The sequence below is a fragment of the Ovis aries genome, chromosome 20, assembly GCF_016772045.2.
Source record: "Ovis aries strain OAR_USU_Benz2616 breed Rambouillet chromosome 20, ARS-UI_Ramb_v3.0, whole genome shotgun sequence".
NCBI lineage: Eukaryota > Metazoa > Chordata > Mammalia > Artiodactyla > Bovidae > Ovis > Ovis aries.
In genome coordinates, this window is record NC_056073.1 from 27,526,786 (window position 1) to 27,545,184 (window position 18,399).

At 50.2% G+C, this 18,399-nt stretch overlaps 2 protein-coding genes across 3 annotated transcripts; one reads left to right on the plus strand and one right to left on the minus strand.

Annotated features, from left to right (window-relative positions):
- Window positions 1–4,060: 4,060 nt before the first annotated feature.
- Window positions 4,061–9,119, minus strand: PRR3 (proline rich 3). Of its 2 annotated transcripts, XM_004019275.5 has the most exons (4): window positions 8,976–9,119; window positions 8,200–8,262; window positions 5,622–5,912; window positions 4,061–5,346 (listed from the first exon to the last, which is right to left on the minus strand). In XM_004019275.5, the coding sequence occupies exons 1-4, from the start codon at window positions 9,076–9,078 to the stop codon at window positions 5,240–5,242; spliced, it is 564 nt and encodes a 187-aa protein (XP_004019324.2). In that variant the 5' UTR covers window positions 9,079–9,119; the 3' UTR covers window positions 4,061–5,239. The 2 variants fall into 2 exon arrangements, with proteins under 2 accessions (XP_004019324.2, XP_011956364.2); XM_012100974.5 differs by lacking the exon at window positions 8,200–8,262.
- Window positions 9,120–10,179: 1,060 nt separating this feature from the next.
- Window positions 10,180–17,786, plus strand: GNL1 (G protein nucleolar 1 (putative)). Its single transcript, XM_027958866.3, has 12 exons — window positions 10,180–10,305; window positions 10,724–10,889; window positions 11,249–11,385; window positions 11,550–11,701; window positions 11,818–11,889; window positions 12,838–13,045; window positions 13,196–13,291; window positions 13,688–13,882; window positions 16,251–16,429; window positions 16,507–16,669; window positions 16,908–17,048; window positions 17,434–17,786. The coding sequence occupies exons 1-12, from the start codon at window positions 10,233–10,235 to the stop codon at window positions 17,673–17,675; spliced, it is 1,824 nt and encodes a 607-aa protein (XP_027814667.1). The 5' UTR covers window positions 10,180–10,232; the 3' UTR covers window positions 17,676–17,786.
- Window positions 17,787–18,399: the final 613 nt, after the last annotated feature.

An 18,399-nucleotide genomic window follows, 5' to 3' on the forward strand; every position in this document is an offset into this window, starting at 1 on the left:
GCAGGCTGTGAACTGGAAAGGGGTTTTCAGATCATTGGGTTTCTACTCTTGACTAAAATGGAAATCATTACAAGGTTCTGAGCAGAGGAATGACCTGACTTGACCTATATTTTAGAAGGATGACTTTGGGTTCACACTGATGGAGGGGCATGAGATGGGAGAAATGGCAGAAGCAGAGTGACCTCTTGGAGGTGTTGGTGAAGGTTCAAACCAGGGTGGTAGTAGTGGAGGTAGTGAAAATGGCTGGTTTCTGAATATATTTGACAAAAAGAGCCAGCAGGCTTTGTTAATGAACTAGACATCAGGTGTGACCAAAAAAAAACACAACTAAGGATGACCTCAAGACTTCTGGTGTGAACAACTAGAAGGAGATGCTATCAACTGAGACTTTAAAACATATCCCAAATCTTCCTACTTCTCTCGACCTCTACATCATCTTTTTCCTCTGGACCACCAAAGTGGCCTCATACCTGTTCTCCCTGCTGTCATTCTCCTTCTCTAGCTTATCCTTCCAACCTACAGTTAATGGTAGTTTTAAAACATAAATCATTTTTTCAGAACACTCTGGGACTTTCAGAGCAGTCGGTGCATGTCCATGCAGAATGATCCAGTGGTTAAGAATCCAGTTTCATGCAGGGGACTCCAGTTTGATCCTCGGTCAGGGAACTAAGATTCCACATGTTGAAAGGATACCAAGCCCACAACAAAGAGCCAGCACAGCCCACAATCCAAACGCTTTGCCGCAGCTCTGTATCATTTAGCCCCTGCTGAACTTCCTGATCTCATCGCCCAGTCTAGACCCACTCGCCTTCTATTTCTACTTCAAATCCCTCAAACTCACTATTGCCTTGGCCCTTGCTGTTCCCTATGCCTGGAATGCACTTCCTCAGGATACTCATATGGTTGCTTCCTCACTTAATTTCTGCCTCTATTCATAGGCTATCTCCTCAAAGAACCACTACCTATTGTAGTATTGACCTGTTCTCTTCCACCTGTCACTCTCCAACCTCTTCTTTCACTTTGTCTTCAAAGTATTTCTTGAAATTACATACGTATTTATTGTCTACCATCTTCACCAGACTATAAACACCATATGCGCAGAAATGTTGCCTTTTTCACCGATATATCCTGAGCTCCTAAAACAGTGCCTGGCTCAGAGTAGGCACTAAGTATTCATTAGATGAACGTGAGGCTTAAATAAGACAATACGTATCGGGAACTTAGCATGGTACCTGGCGCAGGGCTAGCAACCAGACAACGACACATTCTAAGCTCTCACCCCGCCTCTCTGACCATCCCTCCTCCTGGTCAGGTCATTCTTGTCCTTCTTCTCCTGGCCATTGAATGCCAGCTGTCCTCTAGGCTAAGTCCTGGGCCCTCTGCTCTCCCCATCTGACACTCTCCTTCAGGTGATCTCAGCTGCAGATTCCTCAGTAAGGTCTATCCTAACCACCACTGGCTCCCAACCATTAGTCTCTATAGAGTGCCCCATTTATATTCTTTATATCATTAACCACAACCTGTAATTACTCATTTGTTTGTTTTTGAGAAAAACAGTGCCTGACAACTGGAAACTGACCTGACCCTGGCAGGTAGCCCTTGGTGTTGCTAGCAGCTGGTCTGGTCCTCATATCTAGGCCATGGTGCTCTCGCACTGGTCATAACCTCACAGAACATCCAAGTCAGGCAAGGCCAACCTGTGACTGTGATGAAGTAAGATAAAGACTATCATCTTTTCTAATCGAAGACAAAAACAAGGTAACTGTGCAAACCATAAATTCTGAACAAGTACCTCTCAGCTAAAATGAGGAGTGGCTGCCTTTTTTTTTTTTTCCCCCAATTACAGCTTCAGCCATATTTCAGCTCTCCCCTCAAGAGGAGGCTTTGTATCTGCAGGTTCCACATATTCAGATTCAAGCAACCTAGAATTAAAATATTAGGGGAGAAGATTAACTCCAGAAAGTGCCAAAAAGCAAAACTAAATTTGCTGCACATTTGTAACTATTCACATAGCATTTACATTGAATTTATAACTATCTACATGACATTTACATTTTCAGTATTATCTCATCCAGAGATGACAAAGTATAGGAGAGGATGTGTGCAGGTTTCACACAGATATTATACCATTTTACCCAAGAGACTTGAGCATCCTTGGATGTTGGCACATAAAGGGGTCCTGGAACCAGTGCTCCCTATACCCTAAAGACAACGGTATTAAATGGTACTAAGATGTGCAATCATAGAGTTGTCCCCACTTCCTGGGAGCACTCAATCTAGATCCCCCTCTTCCTTGAATCTTCCCCTGAATCACCTAACACAAACCCTCATCCTGTCATTTTTAATTCTTTTATAAGATCTCTGCAGGTGACAAAACCCAACTGTTTAACTAGAGGTGGTTGCTGTTTGGTCCTTGGCTGGAGGACACTGACACTTTTACTGTCCCATTCTCTATCTCTCACCCTAACTCTAGCAGGGAGGGCTGGCAGAGGATGTTTGCCCTTCCCTAATGTTTTCACCTGCTGAAGGGCCAAGAGTTTGCTGGTTAGTACATGGCTGCCTGGATAGAGTACTCTTCAAGCCTCGCTGGAGCTGAGTATTATAGGCCACAGGACATACTGACTTATAGCCAATGACATAAAAGTTAGAGAGCTGAATGTTAGCTTGGAGGTAATTTCCTCTGCCTTTCCTCCATCCTGAGGCTTGGAACATGGATAAGTGAGCTAGAGCTTCATTTCAGACTGTGAATAGGAGGATTTGGCCCCAAGAACCATGGGGTTGAGAAGTGGGGGGAGCAAGGGTTCTGAATGAATGCCCGAGGGCCTGGTGGCATGACTGTCATACATGCTTTGCACTGTCCCTTGATTTGTGAGAAAAATAAACTCCAATCTTGCTTTAAGATTAATTTTGGTTTCTGTTACAACTGAACTTAAAACTGATACACTGGGCCATCACAGGTGCTTAATATTTACAAAGTGAACAAGTGTACTGATGCTCATAGCTTCAACCACTACCTATATGCATATAACTTAATGTCTCTAGTTTTAATCTGAGTACCGAACCTGTATATCCAACTACTTATTTTGTCTCCCTCCTTGGATGTCTTAAAAAGCAGCTCAGATTTGACCATTCCAAAAGCAAGTTGGTGGCCTTTGACCTGTTTCTTCCACTGTCTTTTCAAACAGCACTTGGTTATGCAAGCCAACAACCCTCAGAAATCTAAAATACTTTCATTTTGATCTATTTCCAAATGTCCACTTCTCTTCCATTCCGCTACCCAAGTCCATACCAACAACTCGCTCAGACTACTCAACTTGCTAATGCCATTTCCAAGCTGGCCAGCTCCATACAAAGGTGATCTTTTTGTAAAACCAATCTATGATACTCACCTGCCTAAAAAGGCAGGTATCACAGGCTCTTCAGAGGCTTCTGTCTTATGACCCACATCCTCATATCCTGGATGGCCCTGAGTGCTAGCTCCCCTTCCTTCTCCTTGACTTTCTACTCTTCCCATCTCCTCTTAGCAACACCTCTGCCCAGATTCTGCTTTCCCACCTCGCCTTCTGCTTGTCCTCAAAGCTTGTCTCAGCTGTCACCTCCCCAGAATCGTTATTACGTATTCCCCCATGTCTCGCTTCTTCACAGCACTTTAGACAGGTACATTACACATATTTGTGACTTGACGAACATGTCTCCTCTTGTAGATTTTAAGTTCATTGATTTTGGCTCTCTGTTATTGCTATAGTGTCTTGTATGCTGCCTGGCCCACAGGCACTCTACCAGTATTTGCTCAAAGACTGCTTTGCCACCTCCACTCTATAACCATAAACACAGGTAAAATGTTTAAAAATGACTCCATGGACAGGTCGTTCCTTTCTCCAACAAAACTTAGCCCTTGAATATAATGCAGCTGGTCCGGTTGATCTCCACAGGGTAAGGGGCCCCGCTGGTTTCTTCAGACTGGGAAAAACATGTCAACATTCTAAGTGAAGCATACACTGACTCCCAGCCTCCTCTGCACTTCAAGAGATGGCCGCAACACAGGGATTAAAGAAAATGCTTGTTTCCACTGCATTTATTACTAATATAAAAAAATGTAAAAAAAAAAATTCATTCTCAGTTCTCCAACAGCTCTCATCCCTCCCTCTTGCCCACACAACTCCTGACCCATTTCCTCAGGGCCAGTTCAAAACTGAACCTGTTCACTGCCGTTTTCACAGAAAACAACCAGTGCCAGGGATGCAGGGGAAGAAGGCTGGAAGAGGGCGACAGTACTGTCCGAGTTCCACCCACTGGCCAGGTGGAGATTCACAGAATTCAAATGAAACGGCTGGTGGCCTCACGATGATGCAGTCTAAGATGGGCTGGAGAGAGGAGAGGCCCATCTGAGCCTTCAGATGACATCTCTCGGGCCTGTGTCAATCCCGAGGAACCGACATGGGGAGGATGAGACGACCAGGGAGGCGGTCTTGTGGAGTTTCACAGTTCTTCCTCGTCGGGGGGTGGGGAAAGTCTAGGCGGCACCAACGGCCCCACACATTTTGGCAGAAAAACTTACTCTAGTGTTGGGAGGTCACGAAAATGCCACGGACACTGAGAAAGGCTATGGGGGTGAGGGGCAGGGGGATGCAGAGTTTCACAAAGCACAGTGAGCACAGACCACAGCGGTGGGGATCATGCTACTGACGCAGGAACTACCAGATCCAAGAGCGGGGAGTGTGGCCTCTCGGGAAGTGACTCTGCACCAGTCATCCACACTTGACCCCAGGTCAGCCAACCGGACGGGCGTCACAGGGCCGCCGACCACGCTGGGGCAGGGGTGTCACACGAAAAGGACTTAAAAACAAGCAGCGAGGAGGGGATGGTAGGAAACTGCTCCAGGGCTCTCAGGAATCCAGGGCGATACCGGGGGCTGGGTGGACAGATGCACAAGAAACAGCACCAAAGAGGTTTCCTGTTCCGCAGTCAGCCGGCGAGGGGGAGGAGGACCCAGGAGGCAGCTGAATGGAGCAGGGACGGTCCTGGAGATGTCTCTGGAGGCTGGATCAGAAGAGTGCACACCGCACACCAGTCATGGAACACAACTCTGGGCCCCCAGTGGGAGGGGGCGGTGAGGGGGGTGGGCGTCACTGACTGGGGGTGGCGCGAGGAACAGCCTCACGGTGGCCAGCACAGGGCCGCAGGGGAGAACGTGGCCGCCAGGCCGGGGGCCCCTTCCAGTCTGGGTGGGGAGGCGGCCTCACAGCGGGGGCCCGTTGACGCCCGGGTGGTAGAAGGCACAGAGGTCCTCGTATCGACAGTGGCCCTTTTTGGCGAAGTGTCGGCAGACGGGGCGGTCAGATTTGTCTGTGAACAAGCAAAAATCGGGCAGTTTAAAATGTAAGAACAAACAAATCTAACAAAAAGCAGAGAGAGAGAAGGTCAGATTTCCTACTTGCTACCATTTCCAGGTATTATGGAATGACAGACTTTCTCGAGGGAGAAAAAACATTCAGGGCTACTCCTACTCCAAAAGGACAAAGGACAACCCAAAGCACAAGAGCCATGGGTATTCTAGGCATGAGGTCGCTCTGGGAGTGATGGGTATTAAATGTGTGCAGGCATAAAAAAATGGACCTCACCTTCCATAACCTGGGGTCCATCCTTGGGTGGGCAGGTATTCTTGATAAGAGACCAGCTTTTGAGCCTTCGAGGATTTCTCTGTTCTTTGTGAAAGCCTCCCCTGGAAGGACCCCCGTGGCCTGGTCCAGGGAAAGGAGGCTCGGCATTGACCCCCCACCAACCACGACCATATGGGCCAGACCTGGGGCCTAGGCCTCCCCGAATTGGGCCTCTGCCCCGGGGAGGAGGTGGGAGACTCAGCAGTGGTGGGATCATTGGTCCCCTTGATCCCGGAGGACCTCTGTGAAAAGCTGAAGAGACAGACAGAGACAGAGAGAGACACGGGAAGATCATCAATGGCCAGCTTAATACAGATAATGCAACCCTGATTTTGTTTTAAAAACATTTTATTGAAGTACAATATATACACCAGAAATACACAATTTTAAGTCCTTAACTCAACTATTACCAAGGTAAGCACACCTGTGTTCCCACTAAGATAGGCTAGAGAAGGGACAGAGCCTTATTAGCCTTTCAGAAGCCCCACCTTCTTGTGTCCCTCCTCCCCTACTACCCCACCCTCCTCCCCCAAAGTAACAGCTGTCTTGACTTCTATCACCATAGGTTAGCTTTTGAACTCTGCGGTACAGGAAATCATACAGTCTGCATTCTTTTCTGTCTGGATCCTTTGATTCAACATAGTGTTTATGACCTTCATCCAGGTTGCTCGTAGCAGGAGTTCCTTCATTTTCTCTGCAGTGTGGTATTCCACTACATGTACACACAACTGATTTAGCCATTCTACTGATGGTGGACATGCTACTAGATTCCACATTTTTGTTATAGTGTGGGGATATAACAAAAAAAATGCTGCTATGAACATTTTTATATAAGTCTTCGGTACACACGTGGATGCATTTTTGTTGAGTATATATGTGGTAGAGGTATTATTGGATCCTTGAATATATGTATGCTTACGTTTAAGAAATTCGAAACTTGGGTTGTTCCTATTCACACTCCCACTACCACCATAAACAAGCTGTTATTCCTTGACAACACTTGGTAACAATCTTTTTCATCTTTGCCATTCTGGTGGGTGTGAAAAGCAGTGTTTTGTTTTGAAATTGTGATTGTAACTAACATAAAACTTTCCACTTTAGTACTTTAAGTGTGTATCTCTGTAGTGTTAAGTAATTTCTTGTTATTGGAAAACAGATCTCCAGAACTTTTCATCTTGCAAAACTGAAACTCAGTAGCTTCTAAACAACTCTTTCCCTCTCCTCGCCCCAGCTTCTGGCAAGTACCATTCTACTTTCTGTTAGTATGAATTTAGTTACTTTATATACTTCAGATCAGTGGAACCATACAGCATTTTTTTGTGTGACTGGCTTAGCGTCAAGGTTCATCGGCGCTGTGGCCTGCTACAGGACTTTCTTCTTTTGAGGGCAGAATCACATTCCATTACATGATCATACCACACTCTGTTTACCCATCATCCATCGATGGGCATCTGGCGGCTTCCATATCTTGTCTACCGTGCATAGTGCTGCTATGAACATGGGGTGTGACTCCCTCTTCAAGATCCTGCTTTCCACTCTTCTTGGTAAACACCCAGAAGTGGAACTGCTGGATCACATAGTAGTTCTATTTTAATTTTTTGAAGAATCTCCATACTGTTTTCCATTGTGGTTTCACCACTTTACAATCCCATCAACAGTACACAAAGGGTTTGGTTTCCAAGTTATATGCTTTTATCTTGCCCTTATCTGATGACTAATGATGCTGTGTTCTTGTTCATGTTTTTGGCCATTTAGATCTCAGTTTTTATTAGGTGGCTGTTCTAGTCTTTTGCCCACTTTTCTAACAGATTGTCAGAGAGTTTTTTATATGTTCAAAATTTTAACTCTTTATTGGTTATATTTGTTGCAAGTATCTTCTACTCTATGGCTTCCTATTAACTTAATGATGTGATTTGATTAATAGAAGTTCGTATTTCCTAATGTAATTCAGTTTATTTTTCCTTTATGCTTAGTGTGTTGCTTGTCTGTTTAAAAACTCTAATCTACTTTAAGACCATGAAATACATTTGTTTTCTGAAATTACTTCTTTACCCATGAATATCCAATTAACCTGCCATGATTTGCTGAAAAGGCCACTATTTCAATCCCATCTTCAAGAATGAAATGACCATATGTGTGTGGGCCTGTTACTGGACTCTTTATGCCATTCTGTTAATTTATATGTCTCTTTTTGGACCAATACCACACTGCCATAACTGCTACAGCTTTAAGATAAGTCTTGATATTCAGAGTAAGCCCTTCCCCTTAAAAAATTGTCTTTGCAATTTCTCACCCTGATCCTTTGCATTTCCATATAATAATGCAGAATGCTTATTTCTACAAAAACATTGTAGGGATTATAAGTGGGAATGCAATGGATCTATGGGTCAATTTTGGAAGAACTGTCATTTTACAGCATTGAGTTTTTCATTTAAGTACCGAATTCTTGATCTTTTTTTTACATCCCTTGTGGGTTTTAGTCCCTCCCTTGCTCCCTTTTCACGACCTAATCAAAGGATCAGGGCCCCTTTCTTCTCACCTGACTTGGGGTCACCAGGCTTTCCATTGGCCATGGGGGGAGGGCCCAGAAGGCTGGGTGGTCCTAAGAGTAGACATGAAAATATGGTCATCAGAATGGACTAAAAAACTGATGATCCTGTTCTTATATGCTTTCCTTCTACTACTCATTTCTTAATCTAACCAGTAAAGCCAGGTATATTCTCAACAGTGTTATGGGTTCTGACGCCCATCTATTTCCAAAGCATTTTCAGGATTTGCAAAGTGGAGACTCAGCCCTGTCACGGCGTATAATGAGAAAACGATACCTACAAACTTTCTCTCTCCCTTACATTGTTGCTATCCAATAGATCCCAAGTGACTCCTGAGATAAAACCAATCCCTCTCTTTAACTGCTGGCCAGTCAGATACCTCTCCTTTAACCCTATCCGCAAGGAGTTCACAGAAAGCTCTACTTCCACCTTCCCCATGCAAGTGTGGTCACAAACTGTCATCCCAGTCATCGCAATCTGCAACTTCTCTAGGGCCCCTCTCCCTCTGACGTTTTGCGGCTGCGCACATAAGTTCTTTATCTCCTCTCCCTTCTTTACAAAGGGTTAGAGGCCAGTTTGAAGTTGAGGATTCAAGAAAGAGAACTCATTTAGTGTTCCATCCCACACAGGCTCCCCCCCCCCGGCCCCCGCCCCAGCGCGTGCGCCCTTCCTCCCGTTAGACCCCTCTCCCCCGCATATTTTCAGCCTCTAACCCTTCGCCTCGACAGGCTGACAGGCATGTGCGCACCCCTCCGGGGCTCCTCACCGATGGGGCTCCCATCCTCCTCGTCTCCAGTCTCATCCCGCTCTGGCAGTGGGGGCTGCTGCTGCAGTTGCTGCTGCTGATTCTGCTTCTTTCGTTTCGGCATCGTGGTTGCGGCAATGGCTGCAGCGGGATTTGGAGGGCAGTGAGGAAGGGGCACGCTGGGATTCTGTTTCCGCTTCCGGGGGGGGCGGTGGACACTGAGGCTGAGGCTCCCGCCATTTCACTTCCGGAAGGCTGCGGAGAATCTTTGTGCGGTTCTTCTCGCATCAGCCGCCTCCCGCAGTCTCTGCCAGGCAGGGCAGCAATCTCAAACCTTTCCTTTGCTGCGTTGCTATAAACGCTTTGAAAAAGTTGCTCGCTCCTCCCCTCGCTGAAAGAAAATCCACAACCGGCTGCTCCTCACAGCCTGCCATAGAGTCGACTCTCGGGCCAGAAGGCCTGATAAGAGAAGGCTGTCGCATCTTGAGATCGCCATATCCGGTCCCCGGTTTCTATGGTAACAGCTGCAGGCACAACTTGGTGCCCTATGACCTCCCTCCCAAAATCCTTGTCCCACCTGGGTTTCTCTCCTCGGCGGCGCTTGCATTTATGATCTGTAAGCCTGCTCCTTATCATCATTCCCACAAGGAATTTGGGTCCCAGCAGGGCGCTGCCCAGGGCTCTCCAGACCGCCACCCACCCTTCAAGACCTCTGACCCGGCCCCCAGTGTAGTTCAGTAACTCTGCTTCCTTCCCGGGATGCGCAGTCGCGCCTTTCCTCTAAGGCCCAGCTGGAGGATTGGTAAAGTAGCTTATGCGCGTCCACGCCCCTTTCTCCCCAGGTGGTAGGACCCGCCCTCCGCTCCACCGCCCCCTCCAGGTGAGTGGTAGCTTCTCCCCGGCGCGCAAGGTAGTGATGACACGCGTCCCCCCTCCTCTGAAGGCGAGTTGGTAGCGTCCGTGACGAAGTTAGCCCGATCCTCCCACGCGCGCCTCCTTCCTCGCCGCCGCAGCGCCCTCTCCGTGCCACTGGCTCTCACGTGCGGGTAGCCTACCCTGCATCATCCTCTCGCCTCGCTCTCACTGGGAAGTGACTGTATTTCCCCGTTGTCTTCCACCCGGGCCGCCCGGGCGCAGCGGCCGGGCCCGCCCGCTGACGTCACCTTCAGCCCCGCCCCCTCCAGGGTCCCGGGCCCTTGCGGCGGGGGCTGCCCCGGGGGGAGTCAGTTGAGGCGGCGGGAGCTCGGCGGAGGGCGGGCCAGGTGACTGGTCCGGGCCATGCCGAGGAAGAAGCCTTTCAGCGTGAAGCAGAAGAAAAAGCAGTTGCAGGACAAGCGGGAGCGGAAGAGAGGTCAGTGCAGGAGCCAGAGGAGGGGGCGGGGCTCGGACTCCCGCACATCTGGAAGGAGGGGTGTGCCCGCCTCACCTCTGGGAGGCGTGGGAGGGGGTGGCGGCCGCGTGCCGACGCGCGTGGGCGATCGCGGAGGGGATTCCCTCACCGCAGCCCCCTACATCTGGAAGGGGTGGGGAAGGATGGAGAGTTGGGGGAGGGGAATCCCTCCAGCTCCAACGGGGCGCCATCCCCGCAGATCCCTGGAGGAGGAGTGCCTCCCCCCACGCACATCCGGGAGGGTCCTGGGCAGAGTAGGTGGGAGGGCCCGGTCTCAAAAGAAGTGCGGTGGTGTGGGGAGGAGCCAGGCCGACCGGGGAGGGGGTCTTTTGGCCCCTGAGAACTGGCCAGCACTGGCGTCACCGGCTCCTCCCCGCAGGGCTTCAAGATGGGCTGCGATCCAGTTCCAACAGCCGCAGCGGGAGCCGAGAGCGGCGGGAGGAGCAGACCGACACCTCGGACGGGGAGTCTGTGACCCATCACATCCGCAGGCTCAACCAGCAACCTTCCCAAGGGCTGGGCCCGCGAGGCTATGACCCAAATCGGTGAGAATGGGCGGGGGGCTCTGGCCCAAGTTTCCCCGCCTACCCGGAAGTCAGAGCGTTGGGGGAAAGCAGGCTGCTGGTGGTGGAGGCTTGAAACGAGATTGGGGGAGGGCTGGGATGCCACGGTTCTCCATGGGCCGCTAGGGCACAAGGGAAGCTTGTGGAGCGGGCTACAATCTTCCCTTCCGCAGAGCCTGGAGAGAGTTTGGCTGTTTCTGGACGAAACTTAGGGGAAGGCCTGTTGTTGCACGAAAGAGATTTGGGGGAGGGCTGGCTGAGAAGCGAGACTTGAAGTCTGGAGAGAAGAGTTTGTGGTGGGCCAAGGATTGCGATGGATGCTGTGGTCCCTTCCCTGTTAGATACCGGCTGCATTTTGAGCGAGACAGCCGGGAGGAAGTGGAGAGGAGAAAGAGAGCTGCCCGGGAGCAAGTGCTACAGCCCGTCAGTGCTGAGCTGCTGGAGCTGGACATCCGGGAGGTCTACCAGCCCGGCTCTGGTGAGTGAGAAGCTCAGCGCCTGGATGCTTGGGACAGGCAGTGGGCTGGGGAAAGGAGTTTGGAAGAGTAAGAGCCGACTGGGAGGAAGAAGGGGTCTGGGAAATGCACCCTTGAGTTTTGAAACTATCCCAAAACTTATTTGGACTTTTTATTGATGACTCAGTCCTGGACTTTCCCCGACGTCCTCCTTGGAGCTATGAGATGTCTAAGGAACAACTGATGAGCCAGGAGGAACGGAGCTTCCAGGAGTATCTTGGGAAGATTCATGGGGCTTACACCTCTGAGAAACTCAGCTACTTTGAGCACAATCTGGAGGTGAGACTAGAGTGGGGACAGGAGTGGGGCATAGTCACCCATGGCCAGATTGGTTTGAGTCAGGCAGGAGAGTGACTCTGGGCTCAAGTTCTCTTTCACTGATTTTGTCTTTTCAGACATGGAGGCAGCTGTGGCGAGTGTTAGAGATGTCTGATATTGTTCTGCTGATTACTGATATCCGACATCCAGTGAGTCCTGAGATGAGGGTGGGCAAGGGGCAGGAGGGAGGGAGGTTCTGGTGGGGTAAAGGGCAGAGGCAGTAGTTGGGAGACATAGATGTAATCCCTTCCTTTCCAGTCTCCTCTACCCTGCTGAAGTCTGCAGTTGGGAACTCAGTCTTTATTCATCAGTGTCAGAGCCTGTCACTCCTCCTCTGGCCAACTGCCTCTCCTGTTCTTTAATCCTTTGATGGAAAACTGTTCCTGTTTCCTAGCACACCAGAGCTAATAGGAAGTCTCAGTGTGGAGCTCCAGGGGAGTCTGTGAAGTGGGCTTCCCTGCCATATGAGTCACTACAGAACTCAGCCTCACTTGGGATGCTAGGGTAGTGGTTAAGGCTCTAGACATGCTGCTGGACAGCTCTCCTGGGATCTGGCTGTGCTGCTTCACTGTTGTTCTCCAGGGGGAGAAAGGGAGGTCTGAAGTCTGTGTGGATATTTAGGTTGGAGATCATTAACATGTACACATACACCTCTACATAGTCAGAGACATACGTGTGCATTCACATACTCACTTAACTACATGTGCTCAATGCAAACCTCACACGTGCATGCCAACACATAAGCTTGTGTACACATGCAGACAGATGTGTGTGTAAAAACAGATACTAATTTCTATCCCAGTCCTCATCCCTGTGAGTGATCCTAGCATTTATCCCTGATTGCTAGGTCCGCTTCCTTGTTTTTAGCTGTTTACCATCCCTAATTGGGCCCACAGGGAATGCCCAGAGACAGACATACAGGTGATGCTCACTGCTGCTTTGTCTCCCTAGTTCAGTTTGGCTGATCTATCCTTGTTGCCCCAGAATCTGCTACCACCAGGGTCTTCTCTCCAAGCTGTGCCTGGTGAGTAGGGCACTGTAGGCAGAGAACTCTGGGTTGACCTTGCATCACTCCCTCCTCTTATATCCTGTTCCAGGTTGTGAATTTCCCACCAGCACTTTATGAGTACGTGACTGGAGAGCTTGGGCTGGCCCTGGTGCTTGTCCTGAACAAGGTGGATCTGGCCCCGCCAGCTCTCGTGGTTGCCTGGAAGCATTATTTCCATCAACACTATCCCCAGCTCCACATTGTTCTTTTCACCTCTTTCCCTCGGGATCCCCGCACCCCACAGGACCCTAGCAGTGGTGAGTGGGCAGTGAGGAGGGCAGTGTGGGGGATGTAGGGGGGGCAGGGGACAAAAGGGAGGACCTGATCTGGGGTCTGAGGGTGGTGGGAGAGAGGGGGTACCTGAGCCCCGTGGGGTGAGCTCATGCTTTTGCACCCTTTGATCTCAGTCTTGAAGAAGAGTCGGAGGCGGGGAAGAGGATGGACTCGGGCTCTGGGGCCAGAGCAGCTGCTGAGAGCCTGTGAAGCCATCACTGCGGGGAAAGGTATGTGCCCCTTCCAGGGGAGGTATGGGGGCCAGTGGGGGCTACCCAGGGCCCCGAATCATTTTGCATACCTTCCCTCTAGTATCAACTCAGGCAAGAGGCCACAGGGAGGGCCAGGAGAGGAAGCTGCCTGACTTGGTAGGACAAGAGAGGCAGCAGGGAGGCTGGAGCCCCTGTGGCTGACTGCCTTCAGTCTTGCTGGTGCTTTTTAGAAACTCAGAAATGCCCCCGATTCCGGGGTGGGGTCAAGCGAAGGCTGGGGAGGTTGCTGTTAGGCAGCTTGGCTCTGCGAGATGCAGAGGGCGCCATTTACCTCGGCTGTGCAGAGCGTGGTCTCCATCATCATGGGCAGCGGCCCTGGGGAGAACCACTTCCTCTTTCTCCTTCCCTGCACAGTGGACCTGAGCAGCTGGCGGGAGAAGATTGCCCGGGATGTGGCCGGGGCCACCTGGGGTAGCGGCTCCGGGGAGGAGGAGGAGGAGGAGGACGGGCCGGCCGTCTTGGTGGAGCAGCAGACTGACTCTGCGATGGAGCCGACGGGCCCTGCGCGGGAGCGCTACAAGGACGGGGTGGCGACCATTGGCTGCGTGGGTAAGGAAGCAGCGGCTGCCTGGGAGGCACAGGGTTTCAGTATTTGGGAAACAGAGAAGGTGGTCAGGTTCCTCTAGGCTCCAAGGTCTCTGAGGCCAGAGGAGGCTGTCTCCCATTGGCATAATGATCACAGGACACCTGAGTTAAGTTTGCCTTCTTAGCTTATTGATCTCGAGCAAGAGATCTTCCAACTCTCAGTCTCAGTGACTCTGATTTGAAAAATGAGGACAGTGATGCTCAGTTAAAAGAATGGATGGGAGGAAGTGGGAGAAGAGTATAGAGAGAGCTTTAAAAAGTCTAACAAATAGTGATAATAGTAATAATAATAATTTTAAGAATTATGTGATGCTTGCTGTGGTCAGTTATGTAACTTACATATTAAGTTTTTTAGTTGTAATAATCAGTCCATCATAAATCATAGCAAGAGCTTAGCAAGTGTCAGGTTCTTTCTTAATTCTTTCAGTCTGTTGTAAAGAGAATCTTCTTTTAATTAAGAGCTTTGTCTCTGCTCTCAGTGGGGGATGAAGGAATGTAAATGGTAGGGATGGGCAAGACAAAGCAGAGAGTGGTCAGAGGCAGTCCCAGTCTAGGGGAGAAATGAGACTTGCTCAGAACAGAGGCAGAGGTGGGGAGACAGGTCAGGATCTATTTTGAAGGTAGAAAACACAAGATTGCTGAGGAGTTGCACTTGGGTTGCATAAAAGAAAGCAAAGAATAAAGAAGGACTTACAAAGTTTTATACTGAGCAGCGGGAACACTGAAGTAGGAAGACTGGGAGAGGAGCAGATTTGGAGGGATTGGGGAAGGGAATCAGATTAAGTTTGAGAGTCTTTTTAAATATCCCAGGTGGAGACGTCGACTAGGCAGTGGGCCAAGAGCTTAGAGGAGAGAGCTGGAGATTTGAATTTGAATGAGATTTAAACTTGGGAAGCCAGTAGTGGACATAAATGGTGATTAAAGCCATGAGATGGGATGAGATGTGGGAGAGGAGACAGATGGAGAAGAGACTAGGCTAGTGTTTAGAGGCTGGGCAAAGGAGAATGAAATCAAGAGTGTTCCAACAGGCAATGAAGAAAGTTTGGAGAGGAGAAGAGGGCTCAGTCGTGTTGACTGTCGCTGACAGGTCAAGAGCGGTAAGAACAGAGACTTGCTCAGCAAGTTGGGCAACATGGAGATCAGTGGTTTCAGTGGGTGGAGAAGAGAAAGCCAGATTAGGGTGGCGGACGAGAGGATGGGGAATGACATAGTAATGTTGTATGAGAAAGGGCTAGACACATCAGCATCCATACTGTACAGTCCCATTTGTGTAAGGCTCCAAAGCTATAGAATTGAACTGCACCAACTGTTCAGGATTCACAGGCCATGGAACTGAAAGGAAAGTGAAGCGGCAGAATTCAGTGCCCCTCAGGATCAGGCTCCCATGAGCACAGGGAGAGGGTTATGATCGAGAAGGAAGGGATGGGGCCTCTGAGGAAGTGAGTCATTCTGTGCTCAGGGGTGGGTGATGTGGGGGTTCATCAGGCATGTTTATGTTTTACATGTTTTTTGTGTGTGTTATAATTTATGGTCACAAAGAAGATGGTGTGAAGAGGTGGTGACAAAAAATAGACAAGTCTTAGAGAGTTTTACTGTAAAGGGGAGAGAAAACTGGAGTTGTCAAAGGAGAGTTGTCTCCCCAGCCCCTTTCGAGAGGAGGTATAATCAAGGAGCCCATGGCTATGGAGGGCTAACTGTACTGTTTCATTTTATATAAGGGACATGAGCCTCCCTGGAGTTTGGTACCTGTGGATAGCAAGGACCGGCTGTGCGTGAGTGTGTTGTAAAGAGAGCACAGTCAGCACCAGGGTGCATTTTTGCCTGGCCTCAGTCAGCTGCTGACTGGGCAGAGTTGCATTTACAAGGCTGGAGTTTTGCCATATGACTAAGAAGAAGGGGAGAGGCAGGGCCAGGGAGTTGAAGCTCCTTGAAAGGGACTGGCTGTCGCGCTGGACCGTGGAATCTAAGTTGAGTAAGAAGGGAGGTGAGGGCATGAGCCCATGTTGGTCAGGGTCAGAGGCTCATTGGAATAGAGGATCCAGAATAAGTGAGCTGGAAAAATGAGGTGTTGGGCAGAGAGAGAGGTGCTTGTAGGTGGGATTTGGAAGGTGTGAAGTGACAGGCCCAGGGTAAGACCACAGAAGGGGTGGAGGAAACCTCTGGGAGATCCTGGCACTGGGAGGCCAGAGCCTGGTTTGTAACTTTTGACGTTATACCACATCTGTCCTTTCTTTCTGCACCTTAGTTGCCGGTTCATCTATAGCTACAGCACCGTGTCCTACCTGTCACAGAGTAAGGATCTGTCAGTGTTAATTTTCCTTGTCTTCCTTAGGTTTCCCCAATGTGGGCAAGTCCTCGCTGATCAACGGGCTGGTAGGCCGGAAGGTTGTGAGTGTCTCTAGAACTCCGGGCCACACGCGATACTTTCAGACCTACTTTCTCACTCCCTCCGTGAAGCTCTGTGACTGTCCCGGCCTCATATTCCCCTCACTTCTGCCCAGGCAGTTGCAGGTACGAGGGCAGAGGGCCAGCAGTGGGGAGAAGGCAAGAGATAGAGGCAGGTACTGAGTGCTCTTACTTCCCCTCAGGTCCTGGCGGGGATCTACCCTATCGCCCAGATCCAGGAGCCGTACACCGCTGTGGGCTACCTGGCCTCCCGCATCCCCGTGCAGGCTCTGCTCCATCTGCGCCACCCAGAGGCTGAGGACCCCTCTGCAGAGCACCCCTGGTGTGCCTGGGACATCTGTGAAGGTGGGCTCCACGTGCCTGGCTTTCCTCCCCTGGCCCTGCTTCCTGTCTGTCCTTCCTCAGAGGTCCTGCCATCCTGATGGGGCAGCTGGCTGGTCACCTACAGACCCTGTCTCAGGGCCAGCAAGATCTTGGGTCTGGAATATTCTGGGAGAAACTGGAAGGACTGTATTAGGGGTGTGGGATGATGGTGACTGGGCCGAGTTGATGCTCTTCCATCCCCATCCTTCTCTCCCTCCAGCCTGGGCAGAGAAACGTGGTTACAAGACAGCAAAGGCCGCCCGAAACGATGTGTACAGAGCAGCCAACAGCCTCCTGCGGCTGGCACTGGATGGCCGCCTCAGCCTGTGTTTTCATCCCCCGGGCTACAATGAGCAGAAAGGTCAGTCAGCTGGTGATCCTCCCCAGCCCCTGCTGTAGGAGAGGCAGAAGGGTGTGGGCTTTGTGGCCACACTGTGTGAGGATTTGGATTCTGCCCCCATCGGCCAGCTCTGTGTGGCTAAGCAAGTCTGAGATGACTTTCCGATCTACAAAACGAGAGTGCTTAGTTGCCCCTGGCAAGGAGGTGGTCAAGATGGGAGTTAATGTGTGCAAAGCTTCTGTTCTGTGCCCAGCACAGGAGAGGGTGAATGAATGAGTGAACAAATGAATGCCAGCAGCTATAAAAATGGTTGTTATTCTTAGTCTTTGCCTCTTCCCCATCTTTGCCTGGTGTTAGTTTCTTGCTCAAAACTCTCCCCCATTCTTTTTCTGTTTTGGTTCCCCAGGCACCTGGGAGTCCCATCCAGAGACCATGGAGCTGGTGGTTTTGCAGGGCAGGGTGGGGCCAGCGGGTGACGAGGAGGAGGAGGAAGAGGAAGAGCTGAGCAGCTCCTGTGAGGAGGAGGGAGAGGAGGACCGGGATGCGGATGAGGAGGGGGAAGGGGATGAGGACACCCCAACCTCGGCTCCAGGGTCCAGCCTGGCCGCCCGAAACCCTTATGCCCTGCTGGGCGAGGACGAGTGCTGAGTCCCTGCCCTACTCCATCTCCCCACCTCCCCAATATCTTTGCTTTTGGACTGACCCGGGGGTCTCTCCCGTCTGCCGCCCCAGTTGTGAATAAAGATTGTCTGCTTTGTAGCCCCTTCCCTAGATGGACTGAGGTGAGAGCAGCTGTCTCAGGCTGACAGCTGTGGGAGGCTGGCTGCTCTTCTCCCTTCTCTTTTCGTGGATTCTCTTTGCAAAAGAAGAGTTCTCTTAGGAGTTAATTCAGTGGGTTCTGAGGCCCCAAACCGCTCCCTCTGCTCACTCTCCCACTTTTACCTTAGGAACTGTGTCATCAGCATGAGGAGGGGAGGTCACTTCAGGCTTCTGAGGCCTGGTCAAAATCCAATCCCCTTTGGGAGTTTGTGCTGGTCCCTCTGGTGTTGGAACAACCCCTGTGCGCCCCCTGCTGTCAGTCCTGGGTTATACCAGGAACTTCTGGGAGAAGCAGCAGTAAGAGATGTCACAGCTGATGTCTCCAAGTGAGATTTTTTTAACAGGATTTATTCAAATTCAACAAATATTTATTGAGGTCCAACTGTGTGTTTAGACTTATGCTAAGCACTGAGCATATAAAGCTGCACAAACAGGCCTGACCTAAATATACAGCCTGGCCATGATCAAGACCTCATTAATCAGGTACCCAACTTTTTGGATTAAGATGGGTGTATAATGTTCTCCAAATCCTTAGGGCTCATACGGTATAATT